This window comes from Carica papaya, chromosome 7 (genome assembly GCF_054855325.1).
Source record: "Carica papaya isolate Zhongbai chromosome 7, ASM5485532v1, whole genome shotgun sequence".
In the NCBI taxonomy this organism is placed as follows: Eukaryota; Viridiplantae; Streptophyta; class Magnoliopsida; order Brassicales; family Caricaceae; genus Carica; species Carica papaya.
This window is the reverse complement of record NC_142315.1, coordinates 111,524-134,042: the sequence shown is the minus strand read 5'-3', so window position 1 is coordinate 134,042 and position 22,519 is coordinate 111,524. Positions and strand designations below refer to the sequence as shown.

Below are 22,519 nucleotides of genomic sequence, written 5' to 3'. Positions count from 1 at the left end.
CTCTTTATGGCTACGTGAAAAGATAAATGAAAAGACCATTAATTGCTTCCCGTCGTCTACTTCTATCCCCAACCATTTTTAACGTCCTTTGATTTTTCAATCCAAATTGACTTTGAACCCTGCTGACTGTCACTCTCATGATCAGCTCCCATGTTCACACATTTCTTTTTGATATCTAGGCTAGAAAAGTTAAATCAGGATCAAGTCTTTGCTTCGTATGTTCTTTAGCAAATTCCCAGGATTACGATGGCTGCCAACGAATTCTCATCTGGGTTCGCGTTTCTCTTCGTCTTCCTCACCTCCCTAGCCATGTCCACAAGCGGAATAGACCCAACTTATCTCTACCATCAGTGCTCAAACACAACCACCTTCGCACCAAACACCACTTACCAGGCCAACCTAAATACTCTCCTCGCTTCTCTCTCCGCCGCCAACGCATCCTACGATGCCGGATTCTTCAACACCACCGCCGGACAGCTTCCCAACAGAGTCTACGGCCTGTTTCTCTGCCGTGGAGATGTGGACAAAGAAACGTGCAGAGACTGCGTGAAATTTGCTGTGGATGACACGATCCAGCGCTGCCCTGTTCAGAAAGAAACCGTCATTTGGTACGACCAGTGCTTGCTTCGTTACTCCTACCGGTCCATCTTCTCCAGATGGGCAACAGATCCTGCTCTTATCTTGCGAAACACTTTGAATATCTCCAACGAACAGGACCGTTTCAATCAGCTGGTGGCTTCGCTGTTAAACGACGCCACCAAGGCGGCCGCTTCTGCTGGACCTGGGGCCAAGAAATTTGCCGCCAAGAAAGTGGATTTCAGAGCTCTGCAGACAGTTTATAGCCTCGTGCAATGCACGCCGGACTTGACAGGGCTTGATTGCAGCGGTTGCCTGACGCAAGCTGTTAACCAGTTGGTGGCTTGTTGTGGCATATTCCAAGGTGCTAGAATGTTCAATCCAAGCTGCAGTATCCGATTTGAGCTTTACCCATTTTTTGAAGACTTGACAATATCGCCAGCTTCAGCGCCTGCTGCTCCTGGCTCTGCACCTCACCCGAAAAGTAAAGTTGCTTTTTCTTTTTTCTTTTGTTTCTTTTCATCCCAAAGATATGAAATTCTTGATATACTGCTAATTTCTGGCCTAAACTTGTATATTTTAGGTTCGAGACGTGGGATTACTATCGCTCTTGAGCAATTACAAAAGAACAGAACGACTGAAAACTTGATTTACCATTGTGTTTTATACAAACTGTTTTTCATGCAGAAAAAGGCAAGCCTAATGCGGTGATCATTGCTATTATTGCTCCAATCTCTGTCTCTATTCTGCTTTTTATTATGGGCTGCTGTTTCCTAATCAGGAGGTCAAGAAAGAAGCACAGCACTGCTGAACCGGAAGATCATGGTAATAACAATTAACGAACTTGTATACTATGTCAACTTCAAAATGCTTTGTAGGCTTTGTAGATTTTTCTTACAATGACATTACCGTTTGATTGTACAGCTGGGACTGAAATTACGCTGGTGGAATCATTACAATTTGATCTTGGTACAATTGAAGCTGCCACAAATAAGTTCTCGGAGGTTAATAAGTTAGGTGAAGGTGGATTTGGTGAAGTATACAAGGTATGAATCCAAGTCTAAGCATTTTCCTCTACGTTGGAGTTTTGGACAAGATAAAAAAAACATTAACAGAAGCATTATTTCTAAAGACTAATTAATATTGCACATTATGTCTAGGGTACACTCTCTGATGGACAAGAAGTTGCTGTGAAGAGATTATCGAGAAACTCTGGTCAAGGTGCAGAAGAATTTAAGAATGAGGTTGTATTGGTTGCCAAGCTTCAACACAGAAATCTAGCACGGCTCCTCGGATTCTGCTTGGAAGGAAAAGAAAAGATACTCATTTACGAATTTGTTCCCAACAAAAGCCTTGATTATTTTCTTTATGGTGATATGCTCTATCTGTGCTTGCATGCATTTTCAAAAGTTCAAATTATTCTTAAGGTTTGAGGGTATTTATCCTTTTGAAATAAATAATTCACTCGACCATACTTGATCTTGATTGTGGTGCAGACCCTGAAAAAGGAGGGCAATTGGATTGGTCAAGACGTTTCAAGATAATTGGTGGGATTGCTCGAGGAATTCTCTATCTTCATGAGGATTCTCGTCTTAGAATTATACACCGTGATCTCAAAGCTAGCAATATATTATTAGACAAGGATATGAATCCAAAGATTTCAGACTTTGGCATGGCAAGGATCTTCGGGATTGATCAGACTCAAGGAAACACTAGTAGAATTGTCGGAACATAGTAAGAATTTCTCTTTATCTTTCTCTTTTACGTTATTATGTTATTAGAAGAGAAACCTAACGGTGCAAGATGCCACTGTTTCTGCTTCAAACTAGACAATAGAAAAACGGGTAGCATCTAGCTTATATACTGTTGTCTAGTTCAGCAGAAGTTATTGAAATTTATCTGTTCGTATTCTAGAGCAATCTTCTTATGTCTTTGTTTTGTCATAAGTGGTTACATGTCTCCGGAATATGCAATGCATGGCCACTTCTCTGTTAAGTCAGATATCTATAGCTTCGGTGTGTTAATTTTAGAGATTATAAGTGGGAAGAAGAACAGTTGTTACTACCAGAAAGATGGTGCTGGAGATCTGCTGAGTTATGTAAGTGTTAATAAGATGCCCCTTTTCCATTTACTTCTGCCAATGCACAATAATGAGTTTGAATCCGAAATGTTATTTATTGAATTATCACAGACTTGGAAACTTTGGAGGGAAGGGACACCCTTACAATTGTTGGATTCAACGTTAGGAGATTCTTATTCAAGAAATGAAGTCATCCGGTGCATTCATATTGGCCTATTATGTGTCCAGGAAAATCCTGCTTATAGACCTACAATGGCAACTATAGTTCTCATGCTTAACAGTTACTCTGTTACTGTACCATTACCTGGACAGCCAGCATATTTTCTTCGAAGTAGAGCAGATTTAGACAAGCCAATAAAGAGTATGGATCCTGATACATCTACAAGCAAATCACTGCCATCACAGTCCTGGTCAGTTGATGAAGCATCAATCACGGAAGTAGATCCTCGTTAAAGTACTGAAGTATTTGTGAACATTAAGTCAAGTTGCTGTGAGAGGCTTGAATCATGCTCTTATTATGAGCTGTTTGCGCATGCACCACCTACTGTTCCCCTATCCTTGCTGCCTATGCCAGTAGCCTCAACAACCTCCACCAGTGAGTTTATTGTTTAGTAATCTATTATGTTATGGTTACCTTAAGTTGTTTGATGCATAATTGACAACAATGAGATGTGTCATTTCTCCATATTGAAGATCTAGTGTTAGTAATACCTCATAGAGTCTGAATAGCTGCATCTCATAGGCCCTATAAACATGTAATAAATAGAGCGAAATGTAATACATCCGTTGTGGAATGCATTTTCTATTCTTCTACAATTCCAAACCTGGGATGTGTCTCAATCTATGACAATGAGAGTATTTTTATCTTAATAATGTCCAACTATTTGTTGATCCTCCTACTGAGCTTCTAGTTTGCTGTCTTTGAACTCCGTGCTTTGTATTGAGAATTTGATTAATCATATAGCAGAAAGTTTAAGTAATGATTATTATGTGAGGCTTTCACCAAGTCTCTTGCGTCTGCACCATTTCCCTCCCCCTACTACAGCAGCCATACCTTTATTGTCTCCACCAGCAAGCTTAGTAATCATCATCAGTGAGTTTATAATTGAGTAATGAGACATATCAGGGTTACTTATTATTGGATGCATCATTGACTTCTACTTGGCTGATATCAATAGTTTGTTTGGTTTGAGGAAAGGCATAGTTCCTTATACTTTCACTTTTATCTTCAGAGCTCTTATAAATCATTGGGTCCGAAAGACACTGTCAGTCAACCTTTTCCTCCTGATGCTTATATCATACAATATCACAAATCCTTAACGCTTCAAAAGCCACAAAATAACTGCCATGCAAGTAATTGCGGAACAGTATGAGTTCAGTTTACAGATGATATATATGTATGATCCCCTTAAAATGGAAAACTATTTAATGTAAGACATGCATATACAGAAAGAAAAGAGGCTAAGCATGTATATGAAAGCATACACATCTAAAGAGTTTTAAAAAAGAAGAAAAATCATGGACTTCGCTGGAATTACATGAAATTCATGCATTTACACAACCATTTTAATCCTTATTAAAGAACAAAAGAAAGAAGACGAGAGATTAAAAGAAGCTAGAAAAGTCGTCCACAACTTTAAGATCTATTATTAATAATAACTTAAGCTTTTATTTATAACCCAACAATTATATATTTTGTAAAATTAAAATATCAAAAAATAAATAGGTAGACTTCGTCAACTTGAACCTCCCAAAAAATCACCACCCAATTTGACAATTCTGTCTTAACGCACTACTCAGCGTATTGATTGGTTAGAATTGACTTTCTCAATTGAAAGTTCAATCAGTTTGATTTAGTAAACATGGAAGTTGGTCTCACAATCAAAGGAGTACCCAGAGGCAGACTGGAAGCCTTTAGAATTTGGACCACTTTATGAGTAAACTCTGAAATTTCTGCCTACCGCACCAATATAAATGAAAAAATGTAACTCAGTTTCTTTTACACGCAGTAATTAGGAGCAGTCATACAACCATCCACAATTTCGCTATGGAACCGCGTTATTTGGTTTTTCCTCTTTGCTTGTCTCTGATCATTGGTGTTACAAATGCAGCAGTATGCTTTGACACAGGAAACTTCACTGCTGGAAGTGCATATGGCAGAAACCGGGAACGCGCCCTCTCCTCGCTTCCTTCCAATGTTATAGCAAAAGGAGGTTTCTACAATACCTCCATAGGTCAGGAACCAGACACAGTTTATGCTCTCGCACTCTGCAGAGGAGGTTATGATGTAAATGATTGTTTCAGCTGTGTCAACATGACAGTTCAAGATATCCTGACAACTTGTCCCAACCAGAAAGAAGCATATACATGGGCAGGTGAGTCTCCATGCCTTGTACGTTGTGCGGACCATGCATTTTTTGGCTCACGCACGCTAGATCGTATGGTTGCTGTCTATAATACTGGTAATATCACATCAAATCTTACGGAGTTTGATCAAATCTGGGAGAGTTTGGCATCTCGTTTGGCGAGAAAGGCTTCCATGGATTCTTCTGGGCTTAAGTATGGAATTGAACAAGCAGATTTGCCAACGTTGCAAACCATATACGCTCTAATGCAGTGTAGTCCAGACTTATCTCAAGCCGACTGTAACTACTGTCTACGAGACTCTGCTGGTCAATACAAAAAATGTTGCCATGGGAAGCAAGGAGGAGTGGTTTTTAGACCAAGCTGCTTTTTCCGCTGGGACTTGTATCCATTTGCCAAAGCTTTTAACGTCGCTGCAACCCCAGATTCTCCACCGCCGTCTTCACCTTCACATACCTCTCCCAACTCAACTACTTCAACACCACTAAAGAAAAGTAATATTTTTTTCTAGGGTTATTTTGATTTTAAAATCGCAGAAGCTTAATATTTTATCTGATCGTCATAGGCCAGTGCAGTCTGCCTGGTCTAAAATTGAACCAAAAGATTTTTATCTTGGTGAATTTTAAGCATTTTGTAACTCCAAGTTTGCTGTGTTTTTTGTCATGTCGTCCATAAGCTAGTCTGTGTTGTGCAGATCAGAATGGGGGATTGTCATCAAAAACAGTTGTAGCAATTGTTACTACTTGTGCAATAATTTTCTTGGCTCTTGTTGCTCTCACATTTACCCTTTTCTGGTGGAGAAAGCGAAAGTTTCTGCATGTTGAAGTTGAAAGTAAGTTCCATATGCTCTTAATCTTTTTTTTTTTTTTTCGTTTTCTAATTACTGATTAGAACTGCTGTATGCTCCAGGAAGTCAATATGTGAGATTGAGTGTACTGGGGGTTAGAACGTAGCATGAGTGAAGAAGTAATCTCTAAATGTTATGGTGAATTCAGCTACTAATTGTATCTTTCTTGAGATGTTTTCTATTTGTGAAGATGCAGATAGGACTGATGCCATGGATTCCTTGAAATTTGACCTTGATGTTGTTAGAAATGCAACGGATAACTTCTCAGATACAAATAAGCTTGGACAAGGTGGATTTGGTGCTGTCTACCAGGTAATATTCCTGTACTAAAACGTAATTTTAATCATTCATTGCAATCTTTCACAATTTTTTTCCGAAAACTTCACGTTCTGAAATATTTGCAGGGCCAGCTTCCTGATGGACGACAAATAGCAGTAAAAAGACTGTCTAGAAATTCTCAACAAGGAGACACAGAATTTAAGAATGAGGTCCTGTTATTGGCAAGGCTGCAACATAAAAATTTGGTTAAGCTCATAGGTTTCTGCTTAGAATTAAATGAAAGGATTCTCATTTACGAGTTTCTGTCAAACTCAAGTCTCGATCAGTTTATATATGGTACTCTTAGATCTCTTTCAATTTATTGTGCTCTTGTAGTCTGCTCCTAAATTTTATGCAGTTGAATGAATTCATTGAGGATTCTATGGAATTTGCAGATCCAGTCAAGCGCTCACTTCTGGATTGGAACATACGCTACAAAATTATTGGAGGCATAGCTCGTGGGCTTCTTTATCTTCATGAAGATTCTCAATTACGGATTGTTCATCGTGATCTCAAGGTTAGTAACATTCTGTTAGATTCAGAGATGAATCCAAAAATTTCAGATTTTGGAATGGCAAGGTTGTTTGCATTTGATCAGACTCAAGGAGATACAAGCAAAATCGCTGGGACACTGTAAGTCCAGATTCATGTCAGAATTCTGGTCTTCTAATTTTCACCCTTATCACTCAACAGAATATCTCATGAATAAAATTTTTACCACCAATTTTATGCAGTGGGTATATGGCTCCGGAGTATGTAAGGGACGGGCGTTTCTCAGTTAAATCTGATGTTTTCAGTTTTGGGGTATTGCTTCTGGAAGTTATCAGCGGTCAGAAAAATGGTGAGTTTAGCAAAGAGGACGAAGCAGGGGGGCTTCTAACCTGTGTAAGTGAAAACTAATTCATGTACTTCTTATTCTCTGTAACATTTTGGATCTAGTCACCACTGATATAATTGTTTCTTAAGGTCAGACCAATGGCATTCAAAAGGTGAAGCTAAAGCTGTTTGAAGGGACTAAAGTTTGAGAAGGATACTGAAAAATTAAATCATGAATAGGCATAGACATTGTCAAAATGATCTAAAAGATTCAAGTAATTGTTGAAATTTTGCAGGCATGGAAAAATTGGAAAGGAGCAGCTGTAGACGTGATTGATCCGATTCTGAGGAATGGTTGTGGAAGTGAAATAAGGAGATGCTTGCACATTGGATTACTATGTGTTCAAGAAATTGCATCCAGAAGACCAACCATGGCTTCAGTTGTTCTCATGCTTGGTAGCAACTCTGTTACTCTCCCCTTACCTTCAACACCTGCATTCTTTACACACAATACCCAGACAGCAGACACATGGTCATCTTCAGAAAATTCAGATAAATCCAGATTTGAAGCTGCCAAATTTACAGTAAATGAGGTTTCAATTTCAGAGTTAGATCCCCGATAATATTTGAGTTGTCTAGTATTTAAAAGTAAGTGTAATACAAATATTATTAAAACTTTTTAGACAAAAATTATCTGCTACATAGCCACTATATTTATTTTAACAATACCCCACAACGAGTAAAAAAAGTAAACAAGGCATACCATTATGTATGGAGCCTCTGTTTTTTTTTTTTTTTGGATACAAGAAGAGAGTAGAGCTGGAACTTAAACCGTTCTGCAGATTCATCCTGGGGTAGGCGACTCCCACCATGTCATGTCATGCTAGAGATGCATATGTTTGAAGCGTTACTGACACTTCTATCATCATCCTTAAAACTAGTTTACTCTTACTCATTTAGTCATATTATTTCCTAGTCTCTAAAAGCTCCTGCAACTAATTTTCCCTTCTAACATCTAGCCTAAATAACCTCATCGTTAGGCTCTTTTATTTGTAAAAGATTTGATTTTATCTTATACTAAGATATCAATTGAGTCCTTTCAATTTCACCATATTGTTTGAGCTTATCATCAAACATTCTCGCTCTTGTTTTTTTTTATTTCTAATCCATGAGGATCACAATACATGTTTTTTGGATTCTCTCGTCTAACCATGTATGCTCTGAAACTAAAATAATCTTCTCTTATCTTTTACATAAATAAACACCTATATAGATGTAGTAAAGTTATGTTCATGATCATAAGCATGTCTAAGCAATCTTTGGCACATTGTTTCCCATCACAACGTAGTTTGATATTTTTCCAAGTTCGAGTACCTAAACACATGATCAAATGCTTCGTTGTGTGATCATTTGTCACAATGCTTCATTGTCGAATGCCCAAATCTCTTATCTCTATTAGGGATCGAGTAACTTTGTGTGATTGATTGCGAGCAATTGTTGTTTTTTTTTTTGTTTCTCTTTAATTTTGTTGAGAAAAAAGTTATAGCAAAATATTTTCTTCATGTTGTGGAGACATAAACAAATTTGTATATATACATAGGCTAATTTGATTTGTTACCTTAATCATTCACTTGGTTTCAGATCTTTTATATAATTGTTATAAAATACTTAAAAATAAACTAAATTAAACACAGTTGATTTGACAAAATAACAAAATTTACTTTACCCTTCAATCTTTCAAGCTTAAAGCATAATTATGTAATTAATGTGCATATATATATATATACATATAAATAATCTTGTATAGCATAAGAATGTAGTGCACTTTTATTAGTTCCTTATTACAAAACATGAGGCAGAGTTTAAATGTCATTTCCTGCCCATCTCCACTTTTCTAAAGCAATGTATAAGTTACTGCAAATCTTACAAAATTAATATTAAGGTGAAATATATTTATTAGTTATACATAAAGTATAAAATATAATTACATCTATACTTATAAAAAGTTAAAAACTATATTTATCAATATATAATAATATACTAATTATTTCATTTTTTAAAGTAAAATGGTGCAATTTTTTTATCTTTCTATATTTCATTTTTACATTATTTTATTCCTCCACTTTTACTATTTTTTTTTTATCCCAAGAAAATTTCAAAACTTTATGGGCCTGTAAGTTTAAACTAAAAGCCCATACAAATTCTGGCCCATCTACTCCCTCCACAAAAGAAATCTCTGTCGCCGGAAAATCACACCGGTTACGACCCTAATCCCTAAGCCACCTACCTCCTCTTTATTCTTTCACTGCATCATCACCGCCTTTTCTCTCCTCCTCAATTGCTTCTCCAACTGCTCTCTCTTCTCTCTCTTACTTAACTCAACAAACCCAGTTACTCTCGCCTGCTTTCCACAACTCCATTACGACTGCGCTTCCCTGCCCGTCTCTGCTACATCCTCCACCAACTAATCGCATCGGTTAACGCTCCCTCGATATCTGTTGTCATCTCGGCCAATTTTTCGCTCCACGGTTCCCTCGATTTACACGCTCCTACGTTTTCTCCTGCGAAGCAAGAAACTAGTGCTCTTTACACCCACTGATTTATATTATTCCTCGCATCTGTCGCCATTAGGCAGGAGGTAAAACCCTATTTTCTCTCTTGTTCTCTACGCCTTCTGCACCTTGGTTGTTGTAATCCTTTTCTATGACTTGGTATTATTGGCATTTGGTAACATTAACTTAGAATTTGTTCGCGTTGAGCTAATCTGATTCACTGATTCCTCTCTGTCACTTGGTGATAATTATCTGAACGGTAAAAACATTTATGAAATAGTTTTTTTTTTTTTATTTTTTTTATATCTCTTCTATGCTCCTTGTTCTCGTTATTTTGTAGTAGGAGATATCCTGCAGTTTCCCTTGTCCTATGTGTCTGATTCAGAGTTCATAAATTGGTTGGCTAAGTTTGTACCTCTTTTCAATTGGAATTTTGTGTATATTTACAAAATAGATATACGTACTTCATTTTGTTGGTTCTTTGATAATTGGTTTGTAAGATTGGCACCTTTACATAGCAGATTGGTAGACCTTATGTGATTGCAAATTCCTGGATATCATATTTTAGCTAAGAATTTTCTAAATCCCTTGATGCTTCAGGAGTAGTATGATGTGGCATTTGCTTGAGGATGGTCTTGGCCTCCAAGGATAAGTTTCTAGTACTTTATGTTTGTTTAGTATTTTGAACGATTGAGTTGTTGGAACGGTAACTTGGACACTTTTATTAGTCTATGGAATCGTTTAGTTGTATAACTTGGATTGATATATGGGGTTTTATATTTTCGTGATTTGGATATTGATTTAGATGTTTTTGTTAGGTTAATTGGCTCTAAACATATCTTAATATGGATTAGTAATGACTCCATTTTGTGTATTGATTTTTCGTTTCATAATTAAGAATGATTGCTATATTTTATACTGGAACGGGTGTGTTTGGTTGTTTTGATAAAAAAAATTATCTCTTGCAGTGGCTTATTGGACTAGACTTTAAAGCTTCAGTTTTTTACTTGATTCTTTACTTTCTTCATGTCTTGTGTAGGAGTTCAAGCATCTGGTCAATTTTCAGTAGATTTTATTAGAGCTATTTATGGATCGTCGGCTTCATGATTATGCAGCAGCTTCTGCGATGGCATATGCTCAACAGCAGAGGCCACCACCTAATATTCAACAGCAGCAACAGTATGGATTTCATACACAACATCAACAATTCCCTCCGCATTTCATGGGCCCGCATCCTTCTCTCCAACAATTCCCCTACCATCACCACATGCCACAGCAACCACCGCTTCACCCTCATCCTCCTTCCCATCAACAGATGTTTAGTCTCCAGCAGCAGCAACAGCAGCAGCAGCCGCCGCCAGCTTTCCCTTCACATGTTCCCCCTCACCTTATTCCTTCTCCTTTTCTTGGTCCATATGATTCTGCTCCACCCCCAGCTGCTCCCCCATCCGATCCTGAGCTCCAAAAACGCATTGACAAGCTTGTTGAGTATGCCACAAAGAATGGTCCAGAATTTGAAGCCATGATCCGTGAGAAACAACAAGATAATCCTGACTATGGCTTTCTCTTTGGGGGTGAAGGCCATGGCTACTACCGATACAAGCTCTGGTTATCTGCACGACCCTCTGGTGGCCCCTTTAATCTCTCTTTTCCACCATCTTCTCTACCTGTGATGCATCCCTCACAAAATCCCATGATGAATCCTTCTCCTCTACATGCTCCTCCTATTAATGCTGCACCTGCTGCTGTTGGGGCTATTGGTGCCCCTCAAATGCATCAACCTCCATTTCCACCATTCTATGATCAGCAACAGCGTCTTCATCCTTTTGCTGGCCAGGGTCGTACAGATTATGATCAGTCTAGTTCCTACAAAGGTCTGGCTGGTCCACTCCCTTCTGATGTTGCAATGGAGCTTAGCAATGTACTTACTAATCTTAACGGAACCAAAGAGTCAATTAAAAGTGCCAAGATTTGGTTCATGCAGAGAGCTCCCTTTGCACCAGCTTTGGCGGAGGGACTTAGGGATAGAGTCTTTACGTTGGATGATTCTGAGAGGCAATTGCATATAATATACCTTGCCAATGATATTCTATTTGACAGGTACTTGTTTCAGTTGTTTGTCAACGGTACCACCATTTATCTATTTCTTGGGTTGCACTGCTAGTGTGTGGAGTTCCTTTTTTTTTCATCTCTAAAGTTCTTTTGGTTGCATAAATTCTTATTATAATACCATAAAGCTTATCTTCTCTCCTTTCCCCAAAAACCACCCTGCTACTGAATCATTACTGTTAGAAGTTAGAATCTGTCGATTACCATTAGAAGTTAGAACAAACCAAAGATAAGGAAGGCCTTAAAAAATGTCTTCCTTACATATGCAATATAGATAAAGGCCTTGGAAAAAATTACTTTGTTATTTCCTCGTGGTTTAAAGAAGAAACTGCAGAGTGATTTAGGACATTTTGCCTGGACTTGGGCAAATTACTGATTGCTATGCATTTGATCCGAGTAAACAATTGAATCTTCATAAAGTATGAATTGCATTGGTATTATATGATTAAGCAAAAAGAGTCAAGGGGAAAACAAATTTCTGCGGATCTATTCATTTAGTTCCATATTTAACTGTTTTTTTTTTCCATTGAAGTTCAAAAATAGAAAAGGATATAACATAGTTGATCATTCTTTGTTCAATTTTGTGGGATGGGATGTATCTCTGGATTCTGTCATTCTTTTTCCTTCTGATCCTCCTTGACCTTAGCTCCCTTGATATTCAGTTTGCAGAGGCGGATGAACCCTAATGAACTTGATAATGAAGCTCTTGCATTCAAACCTGTTTTAGGTCCCATGCTTTCTAGGATTTACCACAACCCTCAGAACGAGGAAAATCAGCCACGATTGCAGAAAATTCTACAGTTCTGGGCTTCAAAGGAAGTTTTTGATCAGGACACTATTTATGCCCTTGAGGGTGAGATGAAGGGTGGACCACAAACCAATGTGTTTACTGGGCCTTCAAGAGAAGCAGCAGATTCCTTGACGTCTGCAGGTAACTTTATCTCTAAATGCACTCACATGAAGGGAAGAAAAAGATTGGGACTTAAGTCACGATGTCAAGAGCAATAAAATTCATTGCTGAAATTTTGTAGTGTTCTTTTCTTGTGCAGGGATGACGCAGCAGCCAACAAACCATAATGTCTCACAATGGCAACCTGATAAGGTAGGTTCTGTTGCAAGTGTCATGGATCAAGAACATACTGAGAAACAAATGCCCTTATCCATGCCACCACCTATGGTAAACCAGCAATTTTTCCCAAATTCAGTTTCTGGTCCTTTTCCTGGGTCATTGCCAATAGATTCTTCTGTCCAGCCAGCAAGCCAATTGCCACCACCAGCCTCAAATGTTGGTGAAAAATTGCCACCATACCCCCTGTTCCCACCCGGTCTGATTCCTGGGATGGTCAGAAAGATGCAGATAGGTAGTGGGGTGCCGTACTCCCCCTTAAGTCCTTTGGACATCCCAACAGTTATACCACCATCCAGTATATCACCCTCAGAAGTCCTTGAGAGGGTATCGAAGTTTTTTAAAGAAATTGGAGAGATTAATCCATCTGAAGGTCCCATGAACTCTGATTCGAAGGATGAAGATGATGAATATGAAAGGGAGCGCCCGGTTCGCAAGGGAGGGGCTTGTATCCCTCCACCACCTAACCTTCAGGTGGACCCAGAAACTGGAACCTTTGCTGATGGAAGTGTAGACCGGAAACCAGGATCAAGTGGCTCAGGAAGATTAGGACTTGGGGCAACAGCTAATCCAAATGAGGCAAGTCAATATGATGATGTTTATACTTCGTATCGGAAACAGAGAAGCACCACCTACCATTCTTCTATGAGTGCAAGAGCCGCTTCGAGATAGAATCCTGTCAACTATCTCATTGATGGTTGTTAAGAACTCTCAACTAAAATAACTCATCATCTTCATATCAACTATTCTCTTTTCAGTTTTGACTTTGGCCGTCTAAGTAGTTTTTGGGAGTTTGAAAGTTACTACCTTGCCATGGAGGGACTTCACACCAGCATGGCAAAAATCCCGCTGTATGGACGAAACCTGTTAGGTATGTTATGTTATTGTTGTACTTATTACTACTACTGGTAAGGGGTGTTATTGTACTGCCCTAACAGGGATGGAATATGTTAAGAATCTTTGATCAGATGGAATTGCCAAAATTTGCAAACGTGTTTCTTAAGATTTACTAAAAAATGTTACTGTAACAGAGAAGATAAGGAAAAATATGTGTAACTTAAAGAAAATAAAAACATAATTTGTAAATAGATAGTGAGAAAGATGACTAAAATTATAACTTCAATTCACAGAATGTTTTCACTATTATTTAGAGTTTGTATACAGCATTCACATATATTTACTGTTGCAGTTAAATTTGGATATTATTTACTTATTGATATGCTTTGAAAAATTAACTAGTTCTCTATTCTTTTTGTACACGAATCATAATTTTAAAAGTTAATTATATAATACATAAATTATAATTAATTAAATTATAATTATAATTTGTAATTGATCAAAAATTAAATTTTATTTTTATATTTCAAATTTTAAATATATAATATTTAAAACTTTATCCTAACATAATATATATGTGTAAGTATAATTATCATGTTAATTTTTATTCTTTTACTTTAAATTTTGAATGAAAAATATTTAATTTCTTATTTTTATGTAATAGATTTATAGTTAGTGTTTAGATTTCATTTTTATTTTTGATTTTAATTTTTATTTAAAAAAGAAAACGATACTACATACGCGTGTGTATATATATATATATATATATATATATATGTATGTATCCATTCCTGCTATTGAAACTCATGAAATCATTGAAGCTCTGATTTATTTGTCTCCTCTGCCATCTGAAACTACTACTTTTCAATGATGTTGATGAACGATAATATAAATCCAAATTCAAACATCCTGAATGTTTATTAGGTTAATTTCTTGACAATAATTATTGGGTTCACGATTATACACAACTGAATGTCTCTGATTTTTTAACACACAACATTTCAGAGACAACTCATTAAAAAACGCCACCCTAAATTCTGCCTCTATTGGTTAAATCACATTCTTGTAGTTGCTCTCATTCTCATAGCACTTGGATGCAATGGCTTCTAAAACACCACGTACATAATTTGGTCGTACATCCATCTCTTCTTGAGGCAACGACCCTTCTCAAACAGTTTGCTGTAAAAAGAGTGGGAATCATACGCCGTCAAGCACATGCATCCAAAAAGACCAAGAAACTTATAACAAGCAAATATTTTCCAAGTAGTAAGTTTATCTAGGAAACTTCTATCAGCATGTCATAAAAAATTTACTCTCTTTCCATACAAAAATAATACATGATGAGACTTTATACACAATAAAAACTGTACCACCCTAGAAATTTTGTTCTCCTAATGACTGATCGAACAAATGCACCTCTTCACAGAAAAGTAGTATTGAAACTGTCCCAAACTGTAGGCAATCTAGAAATTTGGCAAGTGAGGAAATCCAAAAATTACAGAAGATGGGAAAACATTGATGCAGATGAACAATCAGAACAGTACTCAGATACAAGATTATCACAACTTATGGGCTAAACTAATTTTTGCTCCGGGAATCTGTTAGTGATGATCATGGGGGTTACCACAGTTAGTTAAAGGGCCTTTTTTTTTTTTTATTTCAATGTTGCACCGACGCCAAGCAGTTGTTTGGCCTGTAAAAGTCTTGGTTCGCCAGTTGACTTAATTCCACCCAGACTATTTTCTTTTTCAAAATAGTCTTAACCATTTTACACCCTTCGAAATAAAATTTCAGATAGATGCTAGAGTTCAATGATGGAAACCTAGAAAGTTTTAGTTTAGCACTTCCTATTATCAATCTTTTTTAAGTAGGAGTAAATAATCAAAACCCTTGGGCAAGGATTAGAACCAACTAGAAGCAAATGGTGGTATTAAGCATGGTTTCCATAATTCTATCAGTCTATCCACAAACTAATTTTTAGCTTTCATTTGTTCTCGAGCGGTGTAAATAATATCTGTATATATTGCTCTCTCTTCTGTATACCCTTTTGGTACATGGGTGGAATCGCCTTGATGCTTGAATGAAATTTCTTTTTCTATTAAAAGAATCCTCAAGTTACAGTAATTAAAAAAGAAAAAGAAAAAGAAAGACAACTTTTGATTAATATGACAAGAAAGTATGGAAAAATGGACTCAGGGAGACAGTAATTTTCTAAATTCAATACATTTTCAGAGAAGTGGGATGAGAAAGAATGAAGTTACTCATACAAGAGCCGTTCTTCTTCAAGTTCATTCACTTTTATATCATAAAAAATCTAAACCATCCTAAAATTTGAATATTGTCATCTTTAATACTTCAATCATGTAGTTAAGATGTTCAGCCAAAATAGTTTATCTTAACTTTTCTCTGTGGGGAAGACATATTTGATGATTTATGAGGGCATTGGAAAAAATGTTGAAATTACCAATAATTTTTGGAATATGACACAAAAAAATAGACTGACCGATGCGTTCAGACAAGCATTAAAATTTTGAATGTTCAAAAATTTTTCTTACACTACGTTCTTTGTTTTAATACTTATTATGAGCTCATATATGGACAAAAACAAAGAGAGAAGATGATAGAAATAACTGGTAAGAAGAAAGTCAGACCATTTCCAAGTATTACTAGTGGGCATACCAGCAGAAGGCATCAAGTGAAAAAGAAAATAAACACCACTACTTACCCAAAAATGCCTACTCAATTTATGGTGAAGAAGAGAGTGACTGCAGGTCTTTACTGCTCTCTAGTTTTGACTCAATGTTAAAGAAGTCCTGAAGGGCAATAATTTTAATTGTACTTGATTTCAAGCTCTTTATTGCCTCAGCAGTGGCCAGAGCCCCAGCAACTGTCGTTATTATAGGAACCTTGTAAGCAAGAGCCATCCTTCTCAGTTGACGACCATCAATTTGATCAAGTGCATCACCAGAGCTTGTGATGACCATTAAGTGAATTTGCCCGTTAGCAACCAAATCAGCTGCATGTGGCCGCCCTTCATGCATCTTCAGCACTCGCTCCACTGGAATACCTTTTAATTCAAGAAAATGAGCAGTCCCAGAAGTCGAAACAATCTTGAATCCTAGCCCTAAGAAAGCCTTTGCAATCTTCTCTAAGTGGGGCTTTGTCAAGTCATTTAAGCTGATAAACACTGTGCCAGTAAGTGGTAGCTTCTGCCCAGCGGCAATTTGGGCCATGGCAAATGCAATGGCAAATACAAAACCAATACTCATAACCTCACCAGTGCTTCTCATCTCAGGCCCTAACAAGACATCGCAGCCCTGGAACTTCTCAAATGGAAAGACAGCTTCTTTCACTGCCACATGTTGTGGGATAAGCTCTTTTGTGAAATTTAGGTCTTGAAGTGCCTTCCCAGACATGACAAGAGCCGCATATTTAGCAAGTGGATGACCTATTGCCTTGGATACGAATGGGACAGTACGAGAAGCTCGGGGATTCGCCTCTAGCAAGAAAACATCTCCCGATAATGTGATTGCATACTGACAATTCATTAGTCCACATACATTCAACCTCCTTGCCAACTTTGTAGTCCATGATCTTATAGTTTCCAAGCAAGAAGATGGGACAGTCTGTGTGGGAAGCATGCAGGCAGAGTCACCAGAGTGGACACCAGCCTGCTCAATGTGCTCCATTATTCCACCAATTACCACATTCCCATAAGAATCAGCAAGTGCATCGACATCAATCTCAATGGCATCTGATAAATACTTGTCAATCAGCACAGGACGGTTGGGGTCAACTTCAACAGCATTCTCCAAATAGGTTACAAGCTTTTCATCATCATACACAATCTCCATTGCACGACCACCCAAGACATATGAAGGCCGGACAACAACAGGGTAACCTATATCCTTTGCAATCGCGAGAGCATCAGCTTCACTCTTAGCAATGCCACCTTTTGGCTGTTCAATGTTCAACTCCTTAAGCATTGCGTTGAACTTCTCTCGGTCCTCAGCTGCATCTATGGAATCTGGGGATGTACCCCATATGGATACAGGTCCAGCACCGGTGGAACTCGTAGGCCTGTGCTCATCTAAGTACTGCTTGACAGGAAGGGCCAACTTCAGAGGTGTTTGGCCTCCAAACTGTACAATTATGCCATCAGGACGTTCTAAATCAATCACATTTAGAACATCCTCAACTGTTAGGGGTTCAAAGTAGAGACGGTCACTTGTATCATAATCTGTAGACACTGTCTCAGGATTCGAATTCATCATTATTGTCTCATATCCTGCATCCTGAAACAGAAAATTACAAAAAGCATAAGCAGTTAAATTAGAGGATGACGAAGCCAAAGTGTAACAAAAATAAGGCTATCTGCAACACTTCCTATCCCCATTGGAATCTTAGTCCATAAATAATATCAAGTATGATTATTTATGACAGATCTAAATAATGCCAGAAAATGAGGTAGAATGGGCACACAAATAGATCTGTTCAAGATAGATACTATTCTGACGACAGATTTGGCATAAAGAAATCAGATTGGTAAGGTTGCAAATAGATCTGTTCAAGCTAGATAGGATCCATTTTATATAAGCCACAAAACAAAAACTCATCGTCTCCCTTTTCTTGACCCTACAATCACTGGTGTTAATGGGATTCAACCTTATGTCCTTTTGCCCCAAGGATCCATCCGCAAAAACTTTATCATTCTCATTCATATATGAGAAAAGACTATGCTCTCTTCAGCACCTAAGGCCTTTGGTTGTCACAGCAATGGCCTGCCCCATGCTCTGTTCAGACAAAATAAGGGCTTGAGAGAGGACAGAGATACCAGAGGTGGAAAGATGGTTCCTACCTTAGACTGCCCCTATCTTTTATATATTGGTTGAAGAGAAACAAGAAAGAGTTTTATAGGGGAGGAACTGTCAACCATACGAATAGGGAAACTTGGCAGCAAACCTTAGCTGAGGTTCACCAATCACATGTTTCTTGATGAAGGGATCTTGCAGACCTCCTCAATATCCTGTATTATAACTAATTGGCTATCCAATTTGTGTAAATGGTTGCAGTGCCTAGTCAATAGAGAGTACATTGTCTTTAAATACATATACAATTTTTCACATGGATTCACTTACAAATATATATCCAGCATAACTTCGTAACACAGATCATGGTTATGAACGACCCTAAAAGAGAAAAAGGGTACAGGACTAAAAATGTGAAGCATTATAATATCTCACAACAGAAAAAGAAAATATGAAAATAAAGCAAATACAAACCTGGAGAGCAAAAGATGTATGGCAACAGCAGTAGTCAAACTCTATGCCCTGACCAATTCGATTTGGTCCTCCACCTAAAATCAAAACCTTCTTCTTTTGGTTTGGAGCTGATTCACATTCAAAATCATATGAAGAATACATATAAGGAGTATTTGCTTCAAATTCTGCAGCACAAGTGTCTACTCGCTTGTAAGCTGGAGTAACGCCTAAGGACAGCCTCTTCTCACGGACCTCCTTCTCCTTTGACTTTGTAACAAAAGCTATCTGCTTATCACTGAATCCTCTCTTTTTTATGTCATAAAAATCATCTCTTGTCAGCTCAGTCAAGCTTCGGGACAGAAGATACTGTTCTACATCTACCAGCTCTTTGAGTTGAGTTAGGAACCACTTGTCAATGAAGCTTAACTCATGAATCTCATCCACTTTCATCCCCTTCTTCATAGCAGCATATATCGCATGAATGCGGTCAGGATTAGGAACTCGAAGACTGTACTTGAGTTGGTCCCAATCCCAACCTAGTTCCTTGACCTTCGCACAACCCCATCCAGAGTAGCCACATTCAAGAGACCTAAGTGCTTTCTGGAAAGATTCTTGGAATGTGCGACCCAACGCCATGGCTTCACCGACAGACTTCATTTGGGTCGTCAGAACTGGCTGAGAGCCAGGGAATTTCTCGAATGCAAACCTGGGGATCTGAATGAAATTTGTAGAATGAAACATAATTAAGCAAACCTCTAATGATAACCAGTCCATTATTCCAGTTTTGTTATTGTACCAAATTTTCCACATCATCTTCTGACGCACAATAGGATCTTCAAAATAGAGTTTACTAATGTTAGAAACTGAATCAATACTAGCTACAAAGTTATCGTTTCATTTTTCCCCTATTATATAATAAGGACTAGCATTCCCAGCACTTTCAACATCTTGGATTAAAATATGTCTTAAGTAAGTCAAACAGCAACTTGATATATAAAAGTAAACACAGAAGATATGTTCAGTAAAGCGAAGATAAAACTCCTGCCAGTTTACGCATGGACTTAGCATCTAAACACACCACTATTACCACTCTGACATCTTGATTTGTAATTTAATTTAAGGTACTCTATCCTGAAGACTGAGATAACATTATTTACCAAGTCAAAAATAAGTTCATACGCTCGCTAGGCCGATTCATACCAAGCTTCCATTTCACCCAAAGTGAATTTATATTGCTAATTTAACCAGATTAATCAAAACAAACAAAGCACATAAAGATCAAAGATAGGTAAGTCATGACCTTCGTTACTACATAATCTATAGAAGGCTCAAAGCTAGCTGGTGTCTTCTTGGTGATGTCATTGGGAATTTGATCCAACGAATAACCAACAGACAATTTAGCAGCCATTTTGGCTATAGGAAACCCAGTAGCCTTGGATGCCAAAGCAGAGGACCTGGAAACCCTCGGATTCATCTCGATCACCATAACCTCACCATCCGCTGGGTTGACAGCGAACTGCACATTGGATCCCCCACATTCCACTCCAATTTCCCTTATTATGGCAATTGAATAATCCCTTAATCGCTGATACTCCTTATCAGTGAGCGTTTGAGCAGGTGCAACCGTGATGGAATCGCCGGTGTGCACGCCCATAGGATCAATGTTCTCAATGGAACATATGATGACCACGTTATCCGCCAAATCCCTCATGACCTCGAGCTCGTACTCCTTCCATCCCAACAAAGATTTCTCCACCAAGACTTGCGAGGTCAAGCTTGCAGCCAATCCCGCCTTGCAGATGGCCTCGAACTCCTCCTTGTTGTATGCAATCCCGCCTCCGGTCCCACCCAAGGTGAATGCGGGACGGATAATCAACGGGAACTCGCCGATTTCGCTGGCTATCTCTATGCATTCGTCCAGAGTGTTTCCTACCCCAGACGGCGGCGTTTTCAGGCCGATGTTTTTCATTGCTTGTTTAAACAGGTCTCTGTCCTCCGCTTTTTTTATGGCATCGAGCTTCGCGCCAATCAATTCAATGCCGTATTTCTCGAGCACTCCGCTCTCAGCCAAAGCTACGGCGAGGTTCAAGGCAGTCTGCCCGCCCATAGTGGGCAAGAGCGCATCGGGACGCTCCTTCTCGAGCACCTGCTCCACCAGCTCCGGAGTCATTGGCGTAATGTAAGTCCGGTCCGCCATGTCTGGGTCAGTCATGATCGTAGCCGGATTCGAGTTTATCAAAATAACTTGGTATCCTTCCTCCCTGAGCGCCTTGCACGCTTGAGTACCTGAGTAGTCGAACTCACAAGCTTGGCCGATCACGATTGGTCCCGCACCGAGGATGAGAATCTTCTTCAAATCCGTCCTCTTCCCAAACTTTCCAGACGGCGCCACTGCGCCTCTCACGTCGGCGGCGCCAGACTCGGCACCAACCGAGTTGTGGACTATAGCGAGAGAACGACTCGGGTGTCGCGGTATCCATGGTTGGAGGTTTATCGGAGAGAATCTTTGCTTGTACCTCCCTCTGACTCTCTTGCTGTCGGAGTAGAAACCGATGCCAAAGTTACTTATCCGGGAGGAAAGGCAAGGTTTGGAAGTAGTGAAAATGATAGAGGATTTAGGGAAAGCATTCAACATTCTTCCTTTGGCTGGTTGAATATTGTTTAGAGAAAGGATCAGCAAGTTAAGGTGATTAACAGAGAGGGAGAGAGAGAAGTGTTTCTTTTAATAAAAAAAATTAAGACAGAAGGTCGCTGGAGTTCCAAAAATGTAGTTAGGGTTTTAGGGCGGTACCATATGAATATGATTAATTTTTGGGAATTGAAAAGGAAGTATGATGTGACCGTTAGATCTAGAAGAAAAAAACTCAATCTCTACCGTTTATTTATAGAACACTAAATCACCATTTTCGCCCTTCACTTTTAATTTCCCTTTCACTTTCGCTTCCACTTTCCCTTTCCCTTGTCAGAATAAATTTTCAACAGAGACTAATGAAGCTCCTTTCGTCATTCATCCTCTTCCAATTTGCTTCTCTAAAGTTAACATTACCTCAACCAAGTTTTTCAAGACCAGAAAGATCAGAGCGGAGGCTTGAGGCATCTGCGGAGAGTCAAAGATCCTTAAAGCTATTCTTTTTCCTTGTAAACAAAACATCAACTGTGTACTAAGTTTTATAAATCCTGCTTTTGTATCTCTCTCTTTAAATCTATTTCTCCTTTACAATCAGATTATCAGATCAATTTAGGCGCTTTCTGATGTGAGGGAAATTTGAGAGAATAGAGAGACAAGGAAATAAAGAGAAAAGACGGCATTCAAACTTTCCATTCATGAAATCCTCAGGTGCTTATACTTTTGATTGACCGAACCAATCAAGTCTTTAACTGGGATTCGGTTAATTCTGGAGCTTTCCCCTTTTTGTATTTTGCATGCAATAATATCCCTTTAAGAGCGCCGAAATTGTTCTTGGAAAGTTGGAACATATACCCAGGACTCGTTGAGCCAGCAGTTGAACCAGTGGTTGGTTCTGGTGTATAATAAGTCCGCATATGAGAATTTCGAAGGAAGCTTGTGTTCTCCTGGTATCTTGTAGCTTGGTAGGAGATATCCTCTTTTTAAGTTGAGAAACATGAAAAACT

At 38.4% G+C, this 22,519-nt stretch overlaps 3 protein-coding genes across 4 annotated transcripts; 2 read left to right on the top strand and 1 right to left on the bottom strand.

Annotated features, from left to right (window-relative positions):
• Positions 1–17: 17 nt before the first annotated feature.
• LOC110812082 (uncharacterized) lies at positions 18–8,112 on the top strand. The gene is given in 14 exon segments (XM_088207422.1): positions 18–1,060; positions 1,264–1,401; positions 1,501–1,622; positions 1,737–1,947; positions 2,073–2,310; positions 2,524–2,674; positions 2,768–3,251; positions 4,768–5,514; positions 5,715–5,852; positions 6,058–6,179; positions 6,272–6,482; positions 6,581–6,818; positions 6,920–7,070; positions 7,298–8,112. Coding segments are annotated over 14 exon segments (4,092 nt in total). The 5' UTR covers positions 18–246; the 3' UTR covers positions 7,625–8,112.
• Positions 8,113–9,240: 1,128 nt separating this feature from the next.
• LOC110812066 (SWAP (Suppressor-of-White-APricot)/surp RNA-binding domain-containing protein) lies at positions 9,241–13,779 on the top strand. 2 transcript variants are annotated; one of them, XM_022038740.2, is made up of 4 exons: positions 9,241–9,639; positions 10,669–11,653; positions 12,325–12,593; positions 12,712–13,779. In XM_022038740.2, the coding sequence occupies exons 2-4, from the start codon at positions 10,680–10,682 to the stop codon at positions 13,458–13,460; spliced, it is 1,992 nt and encodes a 663-aa protein (XP_021894432.2). In that variant the 5' UTR covers positions 9,241–9,639; positions 10,669–10,679; the 3' UTR covers positions 13,461–13,779. The 2 variants fall into 2 exon arrangements, with proteins under 2 accessions (XP_021894432.2, XP_021894431.2); XM_022038739.2 differs by having other exon boundaries at positions 10,593–11,653.
• A 735-nt stretch (positions 13,780–14,514) lies between these two features.
• On the bottom strand, positions 14,515–21,521 carry CARB (carbamoyl phosphate synthetase B). The gene is made up of 4 exons (XM_088207594.1): positions 20,187–21,521; positions 18,908–19,600; positions 16,351–17,920; positions 14,515–14,804 (listed from the first exon to the last, which is right to left on the bottom strand). The coding sequence occupies exons 1-3, from the start codon at positions 21,519–21,521 to the stop codon at positions 16,370–16,372; spliced, it is 3,579 nt and encodes a 1,192-aa protein (XP_088063720.1). The 3' UTR covers positions 14,515–14,804; positions 16,351–16,369.
• Between the last annotated feature and the right edge of the window lie 998 nt (positions 21,522–22,519).

Excerpts from the sequence above, each read along its gene's own strand:
- LOC110812066 (XM_022038739.2), top strand. The coding sequence starts at position 10,641 with ATGGATCGTCGGCTTCATGATTATGCAGCAGCTTCTGCGATGGCATAT. Across the intron at positions 11,654-12,324 it reads AATGATATTCTATTTGACAG|TTTGCAGAGGCGGATGAACC; the intron begins GTACTTGTTTCA and ends CTTGATATTCAG. Across the intron at positions 12,594-12,711 it reads AGATTCCTTGACGTCTGCAG|GGATGACGCAGCAGCCAACA; the intron begins GTAACTTTATCT and ends TTTCTTGTGCAG.
- CARB (XM_088207594.1), bottom strand. The coding sequence starts at position 21,521 with ATGTTGAATGCTTTCCCTAAATCCTCTATCATTTTCACTACTTCCAAA. Across the intron at positions 19,601-20,186 it reads TAGATTATGTAGTAACGAAG|ATCCCCAGGTTTGCATTCGA; the intron begins GTCATGACTTAC and ends AATTTCATTCAG. Across the intron at positions 17,921-18,907 it reads ATACATCTTTTGCTCTCCAG|GATGCAGGATATGAGACAAT; the intron begins GTTTGTATTTGC and ends TTTCTGTTTCAG.